General features: G+C 34.6%; 1 protein-coding gene across 1 annotated transcript in view; it reads right to left on the reverse strand.

Annotated features, from left to right (window-relative positions):
• Positions 1-7466: 7466 nt before the first annotated feature.
• The window catches only part of SNTG1 (syntrophin gamma 1), a 309019-nt gene continuing 294443 nt past the window's right edge, over positions 7467-22042 (reverse strand). Inside the window, exons 17-18 of the mRNA XM_041473703.1 lie at positions 16940-17050; positions 7467-7967 (exon numbers count right to left, since the gene is read on the reverse strand). Coding sequence (XP_041329637.1) covers positions 7809-7967; positions 16940-17050 — 270 coding nt within the window. The 3' untranslated portion in view covers positions 7467-7808. The remainder of the gene's footprint in view (positions 7968-16939; positions 17051-22042) is intronic.

Here is a 22042-nt window from a genome sequence, read left to right on the forward strand (position 1 = left end):
GTGAAATCCTCCACTGTTCTGAACAAATCTATAGCAATAACAACCATAGCACTACAGAGAATAAATTATTTTGCTTCTGGTTAGAAAATTAAAATGATTTAATTTTCAATTTATAAAGGGGATTGTGTTTGAAGAATACTTAAAAAAAATACCACTACTTGATAGGCAAATGTAAAATAACTTCTGTCCAAAAACTGAAAAATAAATCCTAGACAACTAAAATTTATCATTGAAAAAACACAAATAATATATTCTTTTAACCATTGTTGATCAGATGCACAGGTAAATAGATAATAACTAATTTCAAATTTTTCAATAATAAATTGTTGTAGGGTTTGGTTTACAAAAGTATAAAAACTGTGGAACATGAATTTAAAGAATGTTATTCAAAAACTATATCTTAGGAAATTTTGATTATAAGAATTTTCATTTGAGGTCAAAACATGTGGGGAACATGTAAAACATGTGAGATTAAAAAAGATAATTCAGAAGAAGATAGGTATTTCCAGAATAAACAAACCTTTCAGTCCTATGTGAGTCCATGCTCTTAATACAAAATATAGTTCATACTTAATGAGCAAATGAAAATGGTGGCTATAAGAGGATTCCTGTACATTTAGAATATATGTACTACCAAGGTATTTCTAACTGCAATATTTTAAGTTTCCCTTCACCTCTTTTTTATAAGAAATCACTCCTCTCATTTTTTCTGCCCTTTCACTTAAATGAGGCATAAACCCAAACTTGAGACACAGGAAGCTAACTGATCTGGCTGAGCTATGTATGCTTGCTGACCCACAACAGCCTAATCACTTCAGGGAATGAGGACTGAGAATTTTTTTTAACACAAGGTATTCATCACACTTAAAATTAGTTCATATTTTTTCCTTCTCTTCAAGATGCTGAAAGGGCTGGGGCCACCAAAGAAGATTCCCTTGGGTAGAGAGCCGAGGAAGACAACCCCAGCCCCAGGAGAAAGCCATGGGGATGCTTTTGGAAGGGCTGAGAGAGACAGGTGACAGCAGCACTGTTGTAAGGGAGCTTACCTGGCCTTCCCACACTGGGAGCACAAAAAAGGCATCAAAAATTTGCATGTGAGATGTGCACTGCAGACTCCCACCCTAAATTGCCAAAAAGGTGCAAAGGTGCTTAAATAAAAGCAGGGAATCCCCATCTTCCAGCATCCTTTCCCTGAGTGAGAAAAAAACCCAAACAAAATTAAACTCATGAAGATTGTTTTTTCTTTAGTAGTTGCAGCATCATTTGAAAACTGTTTGGTTTCAATGATACACCAAAATACTTTCAGGCACTGCAATACTAGGCCTAGGTTAATTCCAACGAACTAAGCACTTAAATGGTAAAATAATCTGGTGGCTGGGTGATAGCTGTAGCTTGAGCTTCATAGCCAGGGGAAAGTGGGATATTTTCCAAAGTGCTAGTCAGGTGTAAAGTGGGTGACAGGCTTTGTAGAAATGATCATACAAGTAAGGAATGGTCATTATTTCTATTAAATAAACAGTTGTTGGGAAATCACTTTACCACCCCAGGTTCTTCAAATAATTTCTTGATTTCCCAGGCTTGGCTTTCAACGATATAAAACTCATACACTGTATGACTGAATGCAAAAGATTAGTTAAAAAAGTATTTATTTTCTATTTTTTCTGCTGTGTTCCATTACAAAAAGAAGCATAACAAAAACAAAACAGAAGATAGCATTTTATTAGTGGTACATTAATGAGCTTAAACAACTAGGTGACTTATGCTTGTCACAAATACATATTACAAACAATCACAAAACCTTAACTAAATATGAAATAAATAATTTGAATAGCTTTTCTTAATTTTTTAATATTTATAAAATATATAGGACTTTCTATTACATTTTTAAGTCATTTTAATCCATAACAAATTAAAATTTATGACATATATTGCAAATATGCTAAAGGGATAAGAATAATTAAAAAAATCTTTAAGTTCCTGGAGGTATGAAATAATAAATCTGTTAATGTTTATCAATTTATTATCATATATCCAGATTGTGCATACCCTGCAAAAATAGCCATTTCTTCAACTAATATACATATGTTTCTTTATAGTATTGTAAGTTTTTAAATATAAAGCTTCATGGATGTATGCTTCTGTTTTACAGTTGTGCCTCATGTGCAACTTTTGTTAATATATATTGAATATATTCCATTAGTATATACTAATATATAGACACACACACACACACACACACCCCAGACACATACATACACACAGCATTATATATTAGTATATACTGAATAGCAAAAGATTTCTGTAACAGATAGCTGGGATTTCTGTGGAGAAAGTTGCTGAAAGTGGAAGGCATGTATACCATGGCGAAAACTGACAAGGAAATGTAAATGAGTGCATTTGATTTTACATTGTTCAATACATTTCAATAGATTATGCAATGTACTGTAATAATATACAGAATCTGAACAGGAGGGTTTTTTTTTTTTTTTCCAGCATTCCAATGTTTTTTTCTTTATGATTCCAAGAGGATATGAACCACTGTCCCTGCTAAACTTCCTGAAAATGGAGCCAAGCAAGTAGAAATATGTTGACATTATAGAACTTATTCCATGAAAAGAAAATAATTCCACTTAACATCCCTCCAAATCAGGAAAGCACTTAAGCACAGATAAGACTTTATTTGCGATAACCTGAAAGTTAATCACACACTCACGCACTTTATGCTCTTGCCATAAACCTTAACACTGTCCCCTGGCCATGTACAAGGTTTAGAGGCTCCATTATGTAGAGAAGAACAGTTTGACATTTGTCTGAGCAACGGGAGTGATGGAGCATGGAAGCGTGCTTGGGGACCCAGAGCCAATATTCAGGAGTGTGTTTGTGGCAGATGGGGAGAAAGATGCAGCAGGGAGAGGGCTGACCAGCACGGGGTAGCCTGCTTGCAGCCAATACTGTCCTGGTGTGGTGAGGGAAAAAGTGATGCAGAATAACCGAATAACCTGCCTGGGCAGCATCAGCCCTTTTCAGCTTCATTCTGCCTCTTGCTGTAGCACAGCATCCCCCTCCAGGCACTGAGCCCCAGGGGCTGCACTGCGAAGCTCAGCTTTTTAGCTTTTTTATCTTTTCCTCCATTTTCCTGCAGGAGCAGCAGCTGCCACAGCCACAGAAATGGCTGGCACCAGGACCTGGCCACCTTGCTGATAGCATCCCAGAGGGGTTTTTCCTCTGGACTCATTTCAGCTGGGCTGCATGGTCTGAAAGCCCACCAGGACCTGGAACTGGGATGCTTGCTTAGTGTCATCCTGAAAGAAACAACTCATGTGCTTGATGACTGCTCTGTGATAAAAAGAATTGCATGAGTGGCCATAGGCAGGAACCTGGCTTAAAATTCCTGATAAAATGAAAACACTAAAGTAGAAGCACCTCTAGCTCCTTAGAGAAACAGAGAGAAAGACAGACACATACAAGTGCATCTTCAGAGATCTTAAGCTATATTCCCACCCTGTGTTTCCTTTTTGAAGTCCCTGAATTGCAACCTCAGGCATCTAAGAGACGTACGTAAATTTTGGGACCTTAAGTGAGTCTTTCATGTTTCCCATCATACTGAACCAGTCAGAGGTGTGAGCTTTAAGCTCAGACTCACAACTGCCTGAGACAGAACTTTTTAAAATCAGCTTTAATTTTTTTCAGACACTAGACTTTTTCAGAGACCAAACCACCACATAAAGAAATAGAAAGTGAAATGTAGGGCTCAGTGTTTTCAATGTTAATAAAATTTCCAAAAGCTTTCTTAGAATTCCCAAAAAAGAATGAAAATTGATCTGAATTTCTAAGAGCAACAGTTGTACATTCTCAAGATCTCAAGTTTTTTTTTTTAACATTTTGTCTGATACAAGTAACATCTTAAGGCTTTGAATAAACCAAATCACATTTATAGTAACAGGCTGCAGTGTTGACAACTACATGTTTAATCATGCACTTGGAGTGTTCTGATAGGTCTCTGCATTTAAAATAAATAAATATCATTTTGTGGAATTAAGAACTAATTTAGAAAACAAGACTTTTCATTATTCTTTTCTCAAAGCATATTGATACTGTATATTATTGGTTCGCATTCTTAAGAATTCTAGTTTGAATAAATAAAACTTTAAAAGACTGTTTTAAAAAATAGCCCTCTTAAAACTAGCTCTTCTCCACAAAGTTCTTGATGCACTTAATTAACATAATGAAATGGCCAATAGCTAAAAATATGCTGATTTTTATTTCAAAGGTGTCTTTGTGCTACTGGAATGCAAAGCACTTTTGAAAATCTGTAACTGTTATTTTTAAAAAGATGTGGAAAATGAAACATATTCATTTACTGATGAAATCAAGAATAAATGCATTCAAATTTGTAACACTTCCATAATAAATAAGCTTACACTATATCCTAGCATATGATTAGTTCTGTGAAGACCAGATAATCTAAAATTCCCATCATAAAGCAAGCCAAATCAAGCCAAATACATTTAGTTATACTTAAGAGTACATATTTTTGGTATACTATATAACATCAATAGGCACAGTACTATAAAGAATTTTCTTTATTAAACTTACTTGAAAATATCATAATATAAGGAGAACAAATTACATATTATGCTATGGATTGGTTTGTTTACTCTTTCTTATTAAAATATTTGCTTTCACTTGCATACAGACTTTTAGCAAAAGCTGATGGCTCATTATAATTCTGTCATTTCATTGTCAATGGGCTGTGTTGACTTACAAAACATTTGTATTCATTATATGCTATGTGAAATGACAGGCTGCAACACAAAGCCTGAGTTTTGACATATGCATATGGAGTTCACTATGCTTTCAATGTAGGTATTTAAATGCAAAATGTAGCCATTTAATAGGTTTGTAAATTTTATTTTGGTATTTCAGGATTAGTTGTAACACAGAATTTAAAATTTTGCCTCTTTGGTTCAAGACTGAATTTCTGACCAAGTTGCTCTACAAGGGCAAGGCTGGATGTAGAGTCACCTCTGAATATTCTGTCAGGTCACTGCACAAATGGTTGCTGCATTTACAAATCAACATTGATCTGCAGTCAAAGCTATGACATCTTATATTCTCTCAATAACACTTATCTTCTTGTAAATAAAAGTACTGATAAAGCCCTACCAGCTTAACTCCTTAGAAAAAACAACAACAACAACAACAACAAAAACAATTTGCAGGCTAATGTGTTCCTTAAATGTTCTGTATTTAATGCCCAATTATAAAACTCTCAGTGATGAATGCAGGTGCTCTACAAACTGAATTCTTGACAGAGAGGTTCAGGATACCCTGGCAGATTTCCAAAAGTTCATGTCATTAACTCCATTCTGCACAATGAGCCTTTTTGTTGAAATTTTTTGTGAGGGGGCTTTCATATAATAGAATTCCTTCATCTACAGAAATTTGCAATGGCATATTTTGTGCTGGTTTGGGTAAATGTTACGCTCATTCAAGCACATCTCCTAAACACCCCTCAGATTCAGTGATGCAACTGCACATCACATGAACAGTTGAAGGGAAAACATTCAACCGGCAGCTGACCAGTTTCAGATTCCGCTACTGCCAGCAGAGGTGGTAGCACAGGGCCACACTGCTGTGACAGCTGAATGCCACAGCAATGCACTGAAGTGGAGGAGATTATTTGGGAGCACTGAGAACTGTCATTAAAAGATATCAGGCTTCTCTTTTCAGCACTGTCAATGCTCTGCCAAAATTTGTGTTTCCAGTATATGCTTTCTAGACAAGCACAGTGCCTGAATTACCATTGTTAAATCTCTTGAACTGTTACAGCTTTAGATTCAAAATATCCAGGGTTTGTGTCCAAGCTCAAGATCCTATAGACAGCCATGGTAGTTTCATCTGTCCTTCAGATGTGACCACCTTATTTAGGGACAATCCTTATGAAAAAAATCATGATGGTGTCTATGAAAACATTGGATTTTGATGCCACTTAGAGTATTTAATAGCTGGATTGTTACATCATTCAAATGAATTTAGGATGGAAAATAAATGTATAGCCCTTGGAGGTGTACTAATAGGAAGTACGTGTAGACCAGAAGACCTTTGAAAGTGATACAACAGTTCCCCTCCCCCAGATATTTTCAGATTATTTGGAACTAGTATCAGATTAGATCAGCTATACTACAAAACAATGTTACTCTCACACATGTAAATCCAAATATTTCTAATGCAAAGCAAAAAAACAGAGACATGATTTGCTCCTTAATTTCATTAATCTTTTGTCCATGCTTTTCTGTTTGAATTGTTCCCATTTGGAGAAGCTCTCCTCTGGCTTCACTTTTTAAGTATTAATCATCTTAACACGTAGAAAGGGATGTGATAGAATTAGTCTTCCTGCTAAACAAGGATGATGGTGGCCTTATCTTGTAAATGCTACTAAAAAGTCTAAATGTAAGGGAAAAAAAAGGTACTTTTAAATTCAATACAATAAAAAGAAATCCCAAAACTACTCCTGAAAATATATAACTTTGTTTCCATCATCTTAATTTGTGTGTGTCATAGCACAAAATTAAATTATATTATAAAATTGCAATTAAACGAAGTTATTAATTTTAAACTTAGAAGTCCTTTATATTTCATCATTAAATTATACTCTGAAACTAGTACTTGATCCAGAGTGATGTAAAGGTCTTAAAAAACAAAGAAATGAACAAAGAATGCATTCTGTAATGCATTCTTTATAGCTTATTCAATTTATCCCTGTCTTATTATCAATATATATACATAAAATAACTTATTAAGAATTCAAATGGTAAAATAATTTTTCAAGCATAATGAAAAACATCTATTTGTTGAGAGTTTAAATGAAACATAAGTTCTGCCTATGATCTGAAATCAAGGTTAGCCATGGAAACAACGTATTAATTGAGTTGTCTGAAACAATTTCAAACTCTTGTGAACAAAAACTGTTAGATTTACAGTATTTAATTCTTAACAAAAAAGGGAGGAAATAAATAGATGTCACACTATTGTTTGTACTTGCACTTAATTTATAATTAAAATTAAATTCATATGCCATTATTTTTACTTGAAGAAGAGGGACATATCCATGAAAAAGTGTTTTTTCTTTTTGTGGCTTGTTTGTTTTATTTTGTTTTTAATGTATCAGACCAGTATGGCTATATGTTTGCTGTTGTTACTTTTAGATTAAGAGAACTAAATGGAAAAAGTAGCATGATTCCATGTATGAACACAAGTATGGATTTACAACAGTGCTTAAAGTGCTTTCTTATTTGAGGAGGTACTCACACAAATGTCTTTTCATGCTTATCTCCTTTGTCACCATGTACTGTATGCTTGCTCTCATTTATAATATAATGAAAGGGCATTATGTTCATACTCAGAGTTTAGTATATTGTCATTAGAAAACATCTGAAAAGAGGAAAATGACAATTCTATTTGTGTATTATTACAGCAATTCGAAAATTTTATTAAACACTCAAGTGCTTCATTTCGCCATTTATTCCTTTGCTTCCAACGTTGCTTAAAGCACTATGTAAGTACAAATAGATAATACTAAAAGCATATCCATCCTATTGTGGGGTTTTGACTAGGATTATTTACTGATGTCTTGCAGAACCGAGATGAAATTATGATCCCACGTGACCATTTATCTGCTGATGCTGCAAGATGTCTTGCCTCCAGGATTGGTTTCCACATACATGGTTCACCAAAGGTCTAAATCTTATGAATATTTATACATTTTTATGTCTTGTTGTTAAGTGGCAGTGCTGTCACGGGGGATGTCAAGTAGAATACTTTAATTTGCCAGTACCAGAAGTTGTGGGAGCAGCAGAAGCTGTGGCTTGGCTGCCTACATACAAAGGGTCCAAACAAGCCACTTTGGCTGCAAAGAATGAGTGGATACAGTGAAGGACTGCAAACAGGTTAGAAAACTCCAGCTCCTGGAAGTGAGAAAAAAAAAAAATTAAACATGAAATGGAAAAACACCCCATAAGCATATAACTAGGAATGAACCACTATTACAACAGCAATAATTTTAATATCTTGATGCAATTCTGCTGATGAGCCTTACAATTCTCCATTACAGGGACTTAGACATTGAAAATGGAACATTCTGTAAATAATTGCTTGGAGGCTAAGATGGACAAATTTCTGGATTAAGTGCCTCATAGAAATATGAGATCCTACTAGCTAAAGGGGAAAGAAAGTGACACTATATAATTTTTATTTTGCTCAGGTTAATGCACACCTGGCGCCTTTGCAGGTTAATTTAGGCAGAAACCTTATGGCTGTGCTGTAACAGTCTGCACACCTCTGGACTACTACTATTTAACCATAAAAATTAATTATGTTGAGTGCCATATATATTACATTTGTTCATCATGTCTCTTCACAGTATTAATCAGCCATTAAATCACACAAACAGCTATTTTCTTACCTGATTCTTTAATATATATATTAAAAAAGAGAGGATATATTTTCAAAATATGCTACTATCACTCAGTGATAATTCAGATTTGTTATTGGGCCAAAAAAGGAACATACTCCATGTTTTAAATTTATTAGGAATATTATAAAAATTCCTGATTTTTCTGCTTCAATTTACATTTCTTTATAGCTTGCTCAGCATGTGATTAGACTAGCTGGGACTTTTTTAGACCCCACTAGAGAGAAAATAAATAAAAATACATTTTTTTCACATATATAAATTTGCTCCTTTATGTCCAATTGACTTTATCTGATCATTTTTTTTTAGGTTTTTTTCAGTATGTGTTTTTGAAGCTGGTATTTAATCAATAAATATCTGTTGTATTTTAATCAATTACTGAGGTACTTCAATACCTATAAGTCTAGGGAAAGCAGTACAGATTTTACATTTCTGCTTTGATTCACTGCCCATACAGATTTTTTCATTGCAACATGAAACCAATAATTGCTATCTGTGGTATATTCTACTTGTCTGTCTGTCTAACATTGGTATTTCCAGGCTATATGGTGCCAGGATTTTGCTTTTATTGTTTAGAAGATTATTGAAAATGTTGTACATTCAACAAAAATTGCTAAATCCCTCAAATGACATCAACCTGCAATTTTCTGCTTCTTGAGAAAAAATGGAAGACATTGCTTCATGGAATGCATGGAGACATTCACAAAGCCTTCATGGGTGAGGGACAACAGTGTGAAAGCAGACAGCTGGATGTGCAGTGTCCAGTGATGCACTGAATGGGTGAGGCTTTGTTCAGGTCTCCTACAGCCTCAGCAGATGTCCTTCAGACATGCTCAGAAACAAACTGATGACATCCCATGGGGTCCCCTGATGACCAATTCTCAATAAAGAAGATACAACTTATGCCAAGTTTTACAAACCTGCCAGCTGTGTCTATATAAAAAATTAATCCATTTAGAGACATTCTCAGTTTTAAATCCAAAGAGGATGGAAATTTTATCACTATACCTCCCTCAAATTTTAAAATAAGAGAATTTATCATAAATAAGAAAACAATGGTCATTCAAAGATGAGGAATCAAGGAATTATGGCAGCTATTTCAGAATAACAACTATGAGTCATTGGAATTAAGTTACTTTTCAGTTAACTTAATTTTATTAATTTTTTTGTGTACCTTTTTAGTACTATAAAAACACACCGGAAGCTTAAGATAAGGGGATAAATATTTAGTGGAACCGTGAAATATTTTAATATTTTTAATATCAATTGCATGTATTATCTGTAGAAAGACTACAGTTCCCCCTATGTCTCAACAAGATAACCATATCAAAACAAATGCTACAGCTTGAGAATTGTTCAAGTCAATTAGGCAACTCTACAAGCTAAACGTTGTAACTATCATTATTACAGCTACTGGGCACTGAATTTCCACAGTGCATGAGTATAATTATTTCCAAGAGTTATCACAGGTTTCTGCAATAGTAACACATCAGGAGTATCCACTGCTCAATTGACCATCAAGGGAAATGGGTGAGGCCACAGTACAGCCTCTGAAGGTCCCACTTGGTAACTATTATCAATAGTAATGACACAACATGGAAATTACCTTGACTGCAAAGAAGAGCACTGAGAAGTCAGCAAAGGCTCAGTTATTATTTGCAATGAAGCACTATTCCTATTTCAATGAAAACATGCATTTTTAACTGGAAATTAAAGCAATGTGAAGCACAGTAGGCTGACTGGTGTGTGGCAAGTACATGCGGGTCTGATTAATGGCTGCGACTCAGTTCCCAGAAGCCTGATTGATGGGAACAGGACTTTATCAGGGACAACACTTTTCAGGCAGATTAGCTTAATCACAAGAAACCTTAACAAACAGATACAACTTCATGTAGGGCTGCTGACAGAAAAAGCATGCCCTCACTTCCGCTGGGAACTTGCCCTTTTAGGTGTCTCCAGGCTGGCACTACTGCTGGCAGACAGAGCGGAACCCTCAGGCTCTTGTGCACCCCCAGCCACCCTGGTTGTTTTTGTGCACACTTTGTCCTCCACCGTACTTTTATCTGAATACACTTTCCTCTAGGCAGGATAGTGTGTACTGCACACATAGTACAGGTGAAGTTTCAAGAGAACAAACAGACAAACCCTAAGAAACCTGAAAAAATATGCATTATTAAGCCATTGAAGTTGATATCAGTAGGGAAAGTCACATGCTCTGAATCCTCCAAAAAAGCAAAGAAATCCTAATTTAAGCCACACCTACTTGTCCATGCACAAGTACACAATTTACTATTACAATTTCCAGACTGTTGCCTGTACACCTTACCTAAGATCCTACTCTCCCAGCAATATCAGTGTACCCTCTGCTCTTCAAATTGTCTTTCTAAGCTGTTTCTTGATTAAACTGCTCTCCCCCTACATTGCTGTCATTGTACCAGATTGTTAATCTGAACATCTGCAGTTCCTGCTGAGGACAATGTAAGTGGGCAAAAAGGCATGTGAGAAAGATGCAGTGACTGAAAATGTCAGAAGGATATTGGAATTCTAGTAGCCTTTCACAAAGGAAGTCTGGATTGAAAAGACAGAGAAAGAAAGAGAAAAAAAGAGTTTTCCCAAAAGAAAAGAAGCAAACTCCAGCAATCTCTTATTGCATTGTATTATACATATATTATGTAGTATGATACAACTACATAAATGATGCATTTACAAAATCCAGCAATTGTATGTTTTGAAGTACCCATGATATATTTTTAAAAAGTCTCCTCTTTCATCCATATATAAACAGCTGATAAAAGAATATGCTAGCTCATCAAAAGTAGAGTTACAGTGTCTTTCTATATTTACACAGAATCTAATCTAAAATAGATATCAGACAAATAATCCATGTGCAAGACACTGGGAAACAGAAACCAACACAAGTCAGAAATACGAATACAAAAATTCAGTAACTGCAACTGAGCAATCACTCTATAAAAATCTTAAGGCTGTATACTTATAACCCATTTAAAGACAATACTCTAAATGTGAAGAGCACTGTGGTGCTCACTGAAAAACCCTCAAGGCTAAGAACAAGGATTAATTTAAAATTGGATTTTGGAGAATGGACTTGAAATGAGCAGAAATGTCAGCCTGGAAGATGTTGCAAGCACCCATCAAGTCACCTTGCAATGGTAGGAAGTGGGTATTTTGTTCATAGTAATGCGATCAGTAGTCATTCAGGATATTTAGATTAGATTTCTTTACAAGATCATTTCAAGTACTATTAATTTGCATTAATTAATACTAAGATAGTATTAATAATGAGATTAATGTAAAATCATTGAAGTTAAATTTTTTTCTTTGCTGATACCATATTTGTGCCTTCTTTGGTTTTCCATATTCAAATAGATGAAGACAATTGACTGGACCTTCATCTTGATAAACTTATTTTTGCACCCACTTCAGTTTTGTACTGCTCAGCTTAGGAGTTCAGCCAATCTGTGAACAAAAGCTCACCTGATGCAGCACAGCAATGTGGCTTTGCCTGAGTTTTTCTAAGAGTACTGTTGTGCTGCAAGCTGGGGAGGTGAAAGCACAGACTGAAGCGTAGCTTTGAATCACACATGTTTTATCAAGCATAGAGAGACCCTCAGTTCCCAGCTTGGTAAAAATTCAATAATGTAATAAGATACTGATTTTTATACACATCATTTAGTCCTATGTTTGGAGGCATATATTCATCTCAAAACAGGAACTCAAAGATTTAAGGTACTCATCTGTTTTGTCAGAAAAGTCTATTACTTAGGTTGTATTGAAGGTCACACCATTCTGAGTTTATTATAGTCCTTAGATAGTGTTTCACCTCCAGAAGCTGCTGTGATACTACTGAGACACTTGTGGATCATTAAACTATAGCTAAACAAACAGGTAAACTGATAAGTAACTAGATAGGAACGTCTAAGAGAAACCCTTTTGGGCCTTACAGATGCAGAGAAAGCTTTGCCCTCCTGTGCTTAGTTTTGTTTTTGTTTTTTTTTTTTTTTTTTTTAACCAAAGCCAAACAGCTCAGTAAGAACAAATACAGGGACACATTGATCCACATTCTGTCAAGGTGACAGCTCTCTTTTGTAGCTCTCACTCATAAAAATTTTGTCTCACTGAGAAAAATTGTGCAATATCTCCTGCTGAGTGACAGCTGGGAAATAACCTACAGATTGGAATGTCTAAGGGGTATCAGTGATTAATGCTGCCCTTAAGTGGTTTTCTTGTCAGAAACCACTTAGACCTTGCCTTAGATACCTTTTAAGTAAGGTGTTTGCTTTCAGACACCCTGCCAGAGACCCACTGGTATGACCTGTGGTAATTATTGTTCAGATTTTTAGACTGGAACTGCTTAAATCCATGAGGAAGCACTTTTATTTTACATTATATATCTTTACAATAACATAATTTCACTTAGAGAGAAGCCAAACAAAAGCATGAGTACAACGCCTCTACAGAAAAAAAAAAGGCAGTATTTGAAATGTTTAAATACCTAAAATTATTTTAAAGCTGAAAAGAACAATACTGGTAAATAAGTTAAACTGTAACAAAATCCATAGCACATGCTGTATGTCTCAAGGCATGCCATTTTGAATTTTTTAAGTCAGGCATGAAGCACACTAGAAAAAATGTTGACAGTATCATCAAAATCTTAGCTATTCAGTGTCAGTGAAGGACTGTCTTTCACTTAGGAATATGAACTCTGGTGGCAAGTGTTTTTTCCCAAAAACAACAACAAAAAAAAAGCTAACTGATGAATGCACGTGGCGTGGACTTACTCCAAAATGCATTTTTCTTAGATTTTTCTAACATTAACATTGATATCTCAGTATATTCCACCAGAATACAGAAAAGGTGCTAAAAAATTATGAAGATAGTATGATAAAATTTAAAATGCTGATGCATACTTATTTTTTCCCAATAAATGTGTATCTAAAAGTTGGAACACATTTCTAGAATAATAACAAAATTATCTAAGTTTGGATCAAAATTCAATAGATGAGAATTTTGACACTCCTGATTCTGCACATCGTGAATAAGTGCTCTAATGCTAAAGGGTATTAGCACAGAGGTTCATCTTGCCATAATCACACACATCTGGGAAAGCATGAGATACACAAAATGTTCTGCATTATATATGAAGGAAGACGGGAAGAATTTTGTTTTGATATCTCATATTTTTCTGTGAAGTTATTATATAAAATCATAGAATCATTTAGGTTGAATAGGACGTTTATTGAGTTCAATGGTTAATCCAGCACCATCAAATCCACTACTAAACCATGTCCCCAAGTGCCACATGTACATATCGACATCATCCCTTTGGGGATGGTGATTCTGCCACTTCCCTGAGCAGCCTGCTCCAATGATTGGCAACCCTCCTGTTGAATATATTTTCCTAGCATCCAACCTATACCTCCCCTGGCGCACCTTGAGGCCATTTCATGTTGTCCAATTGCTTGCTGCTTATGAGAACAGGCTGACCCCACCTGCTATAATCTCCTTTTAAGCAGCTGTAGAGAGCAATGAGATTCCTCCTGAGCCTCCTTCACTCCAGGCTAGACAACCCCAGCTCCATCAGTTGCTCCTCATCAGACTTGTGTTCCAGACCCTTCACCAACTCTCTTTCCCTTTTCTGGACTCATTTCACCACCTTAATGTCTTTCTTTTAGTGAGTGGCCTAAAACTGAATACAGGATTTGCGATGTCTGGAAAGTTACCTGCTACGCCCTGCTTTCGCAGGGCTGCTTGGGAATAAGCAAGTGAAGAGCCCTAATACATTGGTGCAATGGCTCCTCAATTTTTTGGTTTTATTCTCTGCTGTGTTCTCCTTTAACTACATTCTGATTACTCCCCCTGTATTATAACTTGGGGAAAAAAAAGAATAGAATCATAAAGAAAATGCTGCTGCAATGGGTCTCCATGCCAGCTGCAAAACAGGTGATGATAGCTGTGGCATGAATATTCATCACAACCTTTAACAGATGTTTTACAAAATTTCCATCCTCTGATTTCAAATGAAGTCTGCATACAGTATTAATGAAATCTGGCTTTACAAATATTTCTGAAAATCTGATTAACATTTGTTAATGACTCAACAGTTCCACAAATAGCTATACTTCTGACTCAGGAATGTAAAGCAAGAAAATAGAGGCTAGACTGTACCACCTCTCCTTATGACGAATACTGCTTTAAATCTATGAAAGCTTTAAAGGATACAGAAGGCGATTATCCACAAAATTGTAAAGTAACCAGCATTGAAAATACATGACCCAATAACCTTCACATTCATTTTACAGACACATTTATCTACATTTCATAGACTAAGCAACATACTTAATATGTAAACAAATTGGAATGGATAGAAGTGCTCATTATAAATGCCACAGCACCTTCCAAACAGAATATAACCTGACATCTTTGCATATAGCTGATATGCTTTGCTCACCATGAAAATTAATTAAAATAAACAAATTTTAATTTCAAAAATGAGTAATGTGAAAGTAAATTCATAGTAAAGAGCAGCAACCAGGGAACAAGACAGCATATTAATAAGCATGCTAGCAGGTTTGTATAATACTCTGGCTTCATAAGGTAGCATTTCTACCTTAATAAAAGTTTGGCAGAATTTTCTAGAACTCAATTGGAGTGGAAATAACAATAGGTACAATAAAGGCACAGGATACCTCTAAGGCTTATGTATGTCCAACATACTTATGTATCTTTAAGTGATTTATATGACAGATATAATTTAAAACATTAAAAACCCTTAATTTTTTTTCAAAATTGTATTTTATTTTTGGCTTTATTTTTTTTAAATTTAATTCAGTATTAAAAATATATTCTAGTTTTACCAGTTAAAAAACAAACAAAACAAAGCAAACAACAAAAAAAACCAAAACCAAAACCAAAACCAAAACAAACAAAAACAAAAAAAAAAAACCCACAAAAAAACCAAACAAACAAACAAAAAAAAACCCCAAAAAAACAAACCCCAAAACACAACCAAAATCCCCAAACACCCCAACAGTGCATCATTCTTGGACTCCTATGTCTTTTGTTAGTGCTAAAATAATGTGTTAATACAACAGCAATAGCAGACAGATATTAGAAAAATAATGATGACTTTCATCCTTCATCTGTACATAAGAGCAGGATTTTACAATTACTTTCTTAAGAGAAAATCATGCTCACAACATTAGGTTAAACTGTATTGTCTTATTAGAGCTGAAAAAATTTGGCTTTATTTTTTTTAAATTTAATTCAGTATTAAAAATATATTCTAGTTTTACCAGTTAAAAAACAAACAAAACAAAGCAAACAACAAAAAAAACCAAAACCAAAAAAAATATCTCTGAAGGAAATCAGAAATAAGAAAGTATCTATCTTTGAGATGCAGCAGAACATTGAAGGTATCAGAACCATGGTCCTCACATTTTACTGCTGTTGATTTAATAGGAACTCTTACATACCTTTATTTTACTGAGTAAAACTCTCAAAATCAAGTAAATCGCTGCTGGGTAGAAAACAATTAACATCAAGCATAAAGAGACATGGAGGAAGATGCTTAATGTAGATATTGGCATTTAAACACATAACTATCCCCAAAACCATGCATTTTTTTCCTTTACATATTTTATAATACCCTACATATTTGCAAACTTTTCTCTGAAATGGTCAGGTAAAACAGTATAGAAAATGCTTTGAAAGCAAAGCTTAGACATCAACAAGAAACTAGTTTTTAGGTTTACACTAAAATTTAGATCCTAGTCAAAAAAGAACTTTGACCCAGACTCTAAGGCAGTTACAACCATCGCAGACCTTGGGAAGACCACTTCTCACAAACATTGGACGTTAAATGCCTTTATTCTCAAAAGACATAAATTGAAGTAAGCTTGTCTCTCACAGCTACTGTTTTCATGAATTAACTCTTGAATCAAAAGCACAGCTGGAAATACAACTTTTCTAATTTTGCATTAGACACAGACACTTCAGCCTTGTTGGGAAATATGTATTTAATCCACACTTTTTTTTTTTTTTCTCTGAGAATAAAAACAGATTTTCAACCTTTGCTGAGTTTTGTTTCCAGGTTGACTTAGGGATATATTTTTCCACCATTTCTTCATGATACAATTACAGGGCAAAAAACACAAGCTCTCAAATAGCTTTATCACAATGAGAAAGAGGAGAGTTGGAAAACATCCCTAAACCCATATATACCATACATCCTTATTTTATTATTTTTAAATCTAGTTGCACATTCCAAAAAACTTTCAACTAGATGAAAGTAATTTGTTCAGTTTTCTTCAATTTCATTGGTTTTCTTTTCATTTTTTATGCATTGATCTAATATTTCCAAGTAACTTAGTTTACTATGCTTCCCCACTCCCCTAGCTGCTTTGAAAATTGTATATTGCCTTTATATAAACAATGTATTGTTTTTACCTTTGCTTCGATTTGTTTAGTATCTTGGTTTTGGAACAAAAATTTGATTTTGCTCTTCCCATCATCTGAAGAACCTTTGAGCTGGGAAAACTTGTACCTCCAAAGCACAGCCTAAAGGGAAAAAAAACCAAACCAAAATATAAAAAATCATACACAAGTAAGTCAATGTAGTTGTCATTGAAAATTGTATTAGAAATAGCTGATCTCCTTCCAAGTAAAATTTTAACACCTCTGTGGTACATAATTAAATAAATGTAGTGTTCTGTGGTCAGATGTTTCTTCATTCGTATAGATATATTATACTTTGCCAGTGCTCGAATAACACCTGTCAGACTACATTTGTGAAATTTACGCTGAAACTCCTTTATCTATATTTAGTATTTAAAAAAAAGACAAGGATTTTTTTCCACTGATGATCTGTGGATTCCCTACTCTATCTGAAGTGTTTGTCACTAGACTATACAAGACCCCTTGTTCCATACTAAAAAAGTCTAGTCTTAACATAAAGACCATATCATAGTAAAAAAAAAAAATCTCTATTTTTAAAAGATAAAATAACAAAAGAAATTTCTTTAAGGAGAAAATATTTTGAGTTTATTTATGAGAGCTCTAGTGAGGGATTTGAGCAAATCATTAATTCTAAATGTATCAGTGGCCTTTCAATTATGTTATTAATTGCATTGTATCTTGTTGAAAAAGACATAATGCCTTATAAAATAAATATACAATTAATAAAATGTACAGATGTCTAGCAAAACATCTCTTTAAAAAATGATATCTAGTGTGGATTTATGAAGAAAAAAATTTTAAACTACTTTGCTTAAAAATGAAAAATATCTATTTTTGTTGTCCTTTCAACCTCATCTAAAGATATCCCACACCATCCAGATATTTTGGATTTTTAAAATGTTTCATTGTGATTCCAATAGTATTCCACATAATTAGGAGGTCATCATCACTTACATTGTGCTACTGCTTTGATGAACATTGATTTCACAGGCATCAGACAACACAGGAACTTAAGGCAACACTTTTCTATAACGGTTTGTAAATTACTCTCTCTCAGTGGTGTAGGACAACACTTTCATCTGTGCCCTTGGTCTTTATCTATGAATGGCTTACTATCTACTGGGAATTAAACAGAATATGGGGGAGGTAAAATTTTTAACTGTCCTAAATCTATGCAGGCTCCTTCGCTTCAGGATGTGTTGGTCTCTTTATGACTGGCAAAAAATCACTACCCTGCACCAAGCTGAATAAAGTTTGTTGTGTTTGTCTTAGCAACCTAATGACAAAAGAAACCACAAGGACAACATCTTAACTGTGCACCATACACAAAGCAAGTGCTAGAATTTTTCTCTACAATTGTCTCTTTAGAGTTGCCCCTTCCAGATTAAAAGAAAGAACCCTAGTCTCAGCACCACTTTCATTCTTTGTGTGTATGTGATAGGTGAGCTCCCATCTGCCATAAACAGAGTTAAGAACATTCTGTTTCACATAAACTACAGGAATTTGGCAGCTTATGTGAAAATATATCCTATTTGTTTCAAATGTTGTCCTACTGAGCCTACCAATCTGTGCTACAGAAAATATAATAGCTTCCCTCATTTCTATGTGTGTGAAATTCCTTTGATGTTGTTTGACCAAAGACGTTTATTTATATTGTACAAATAGTGAGGTTAAAAAAAAAAAAAAACAAAAAAACAAAACAACAAAAATACTAAGCAAAACAATCCAGTATATAACATCATTCAGCTGGCTATATTCCTACCTGCTTTGTAAACTCCTTTTTATTTTACAGATCTATGATATCTTGTCAGAAGATCAAGATCATTGCCTTTCTGCAGGGACAGAAAATCTACTTAAGTATGTCATTTCCTGGATGAGAAATGTAAAGGGCACTGATTGTCTCTTTATCTCAGGAGAAAACAATCAAAGCAATCAGCTATCATCTTTCTCTTCTCTGATGATATATGGAGAGGCCGGGAGAGAGATGCACCTTTAACAAGGACCCTTAGATGTGCCGGCAAAATCCCAGGGTACCTGGCCTTATTCCCAGTCAGACTAAGTTTGAATGAAGATGAAGGATGTATAGAACTGAGGTACTTTGACATTTCCATGCTTTGCCATGTACTTCATTCCCATTCAGAGGAAAGAGAACGACAGTCACACCAAATCACAGGCATGACTCAGGAACACACTTCAATTTATGCATAACATTGGTTTTGGAGACTACTACTTAGCTGGGGCTCTTACTTAAGAACACTGCAAAATCAGGTCTATAGCGTGGAGAGAACTAATCCCAACAAAACTGCATTTCAACATCAAGATACTAAAACAAGCTCCTAGAACTGACAGTCTCTGCAGAGACAATTAAATACTCTTCATCTAAAGCATAAGGAGTAGAAATGCTATTGACAATGCATTAAATGATTCCCACATGAAAGAATTATCTGCTCCTTTTGAGTGATCTTCAACAAATTACACACACTTAAAATGGCAAGAATTGGTTCGTTAGGGTAGAGTCTGGATGTGTGTTTACTTCAATATACTATACTACATTAAAAGTGTAACAGATAGCTTAAACCACTTAAACTAGAAGTTCAAATTCTAGATAGCAAAAGTTGAGTAAATTAGTTAATTATATGCCCAGTAAGACCCATTTAAATCCTTTCTCCTGCCAAAGAGGCTGAAGTGCTGCCCCGTGTAGCCAGAACTGCACATTTTGTATGCATAGCATGTCTATAATGGATACAGAATGCTATGACTGCATACACATTGCTTAAAATAAAGTATCTTGGGGATCACTGGATTAATTTCTCTGGTTGCATATGTTCTGAGTGTGGTTCATTTAATTTTCATTGCTGCAAAATGCATAAGCAGTGAACAGGGACCAGACCTATCCTTTTTCAATGACTACTTTATAGTGCCACAGTAAGAAAGGAGAGAGCAGACCCATTCACCTGAGCACCAGTTTCACACAGATGTGAAACTACAGCAGTGACATTAACACAAGAGAAAGAGAGTTTCATGTGTTGTATTTCATGATCCTATGGGCTGACTTCAGTCTTACAGGGTTCACTGTGGTTATTCTTCCAAATTCTATTTTTAAAGGCTAATTCTCCTGCATTAGGTATAGGTATCCTTGGGAATACTGATCTGCACCACTGTCACAGGCCTTATTTTTTAATGCTTTTGAATATCAGAGTTCTTTGCAACCCTTTGTTGAATGGTTGCTTCAGAAAGTTAACATAGGCTGTCATAATTTTGTATAAATATATTTATGTATACATATTGACTTTTAACCAGTAAGTACACTTGTAAAACATGCTGTCTTTTTTGAAAATTGTTGAACACCTAAATGTGTGTCACATAAAATTTTTCTAAATCAGTTTTTAGGAATTATGAACTATAAACAGAAGTACTTACTGGTTTGAAGGTGCAATGTTACTGAGCTCAACACTCATAGGGCTACTTTGAGCTGACAAAAACAGCTTGTTCTCTTCAAGCAGTTCCCTCAGTAACTGTGAATAACCTGCATCACTGAGAATATTTTACAGGTCTATATACAGCATTTATAGGAAGCAATAAATTTTTGTTTGCCCTAAAATAGATTTGACAGGTGGGCCAGGTACCAATTCCTTTTAACGTACAAATTGCAACCAAATTAAAAAATATTCTCCTGTATACAGTGGCATCAGCTACTCTTGAGGATCCTGACACACCTTTCAAGTCATGGCACATAACATTATGATACCTTGAAGGAGAACTCCAGATGCACTATTTATTGCTTCTCAATGAATGAGAGAAAAGTGAAGTCTCATTTAATGAGAGGTAGAATTTAGAAACAACAGCAAGCAGTCCAATTCAGCAAGTGGGGACAAAGGCATACACTGAAAATACCACCAGTGCCACAATTTGCACAGTCCCAGTGTGGCCACAGAAAATCTGACATAATTAATCCATGGCTTGAAAAATGCACTGTAAGAAGACAATCTCTTTGAACAAATACAGTATGTATCATGCATAAAATTGAAAACAACCAATAAGATATAAGTCCTTTTTCCAATTATTATTCATATATTGCTTAGGCTGCCTTTTGCATTTTACACCATTTAATAAAATTAACTTCAAAGAATACCAGAATGCAATGCACACAAACTGTGCAGACAAGCTGACAAATTAGATTTAAGACTCCTCTTGAGATGTTATTAAATTATTGTAATAACAAATCATCAAAAAGCAAAATCCTGTATTCACTGAATTAGCAGGATTTTTTTTTTCCTGTGACGTATCTGGGACCAAGATTCTTCACCAATACTTTTTAATGAGAAATATTTTATTTATAAGTAATCATCTAGGACTCATTTGTGCTAGTCTTTCCAAACAAATTACTGCCTATTATCTTCTGCTAGTGTTATTCTACTAAAATTAAAAAGAATGCTCTCTGCCTGCATATTTTTATTTTAGAGTTGGTACTTAAATGCAACATACAAATGACACATGGAAGAAAAGCTATTGACTTGTCTATACTTGTAATACAGCCGTACAAATGAAGACAATTATTATTGTTTCTATTCTTACCAATAGTGCTAGATCTAGAACACATATTCTTAAAGGCACCTTAGAAAATACTTTTGTAATCATATTATATGTCAGTTTGCTACTCATTCCCAGAATCTTGGACTAATCCACATACAATTTTGGTGAGATGACATCAAACAAAATCACTTTCCATCTAGGTAATGACATCAGAAATGTAACTATCTTTGTTTGGGCTATGACTAGGAATATTCATTAGAGTTTTTGTTTCATTTTGGGTCAAGGAGTTTGTTCTAATCCTAAATAGAGATCAGATTATCAAACAAATACAGAATAAATAGGTGACTGTATTTTTACTTACCATGCTCTAAGGAATATTCATAGAAATGTGAATGTCTGACTAGTCCATGGCTCTGGGATAGATATATAATTTAGGATACAGAGGGCATTAAGCATTGCAGCTGGGAAAGAAAATGTGTATTTTGTCAACATAAGAATCTCCAACCAGAACACAATTTATGTCCCGTGGATTTAGTGAACTACTTTTAATTTATTATTTAA

The sequence above is a fragment of the Pyrgilauda ruficollis genome, unplaced genomic scaffold (assembly GCF_017590135.1).
Source record: "Pyrgilauda ruficollis isolate IOZ18807 unplaced genomic scaffold, ASM1759013v1 scaffold30, whole genome shotgun sequence".
Classification (NCBI taxonomy): Eukaryota; Metazoa; Chordata; class Aves; order Passeriformes; family Passeridae; genus Pyrgilauda; species Pyrgilauda ruficollis.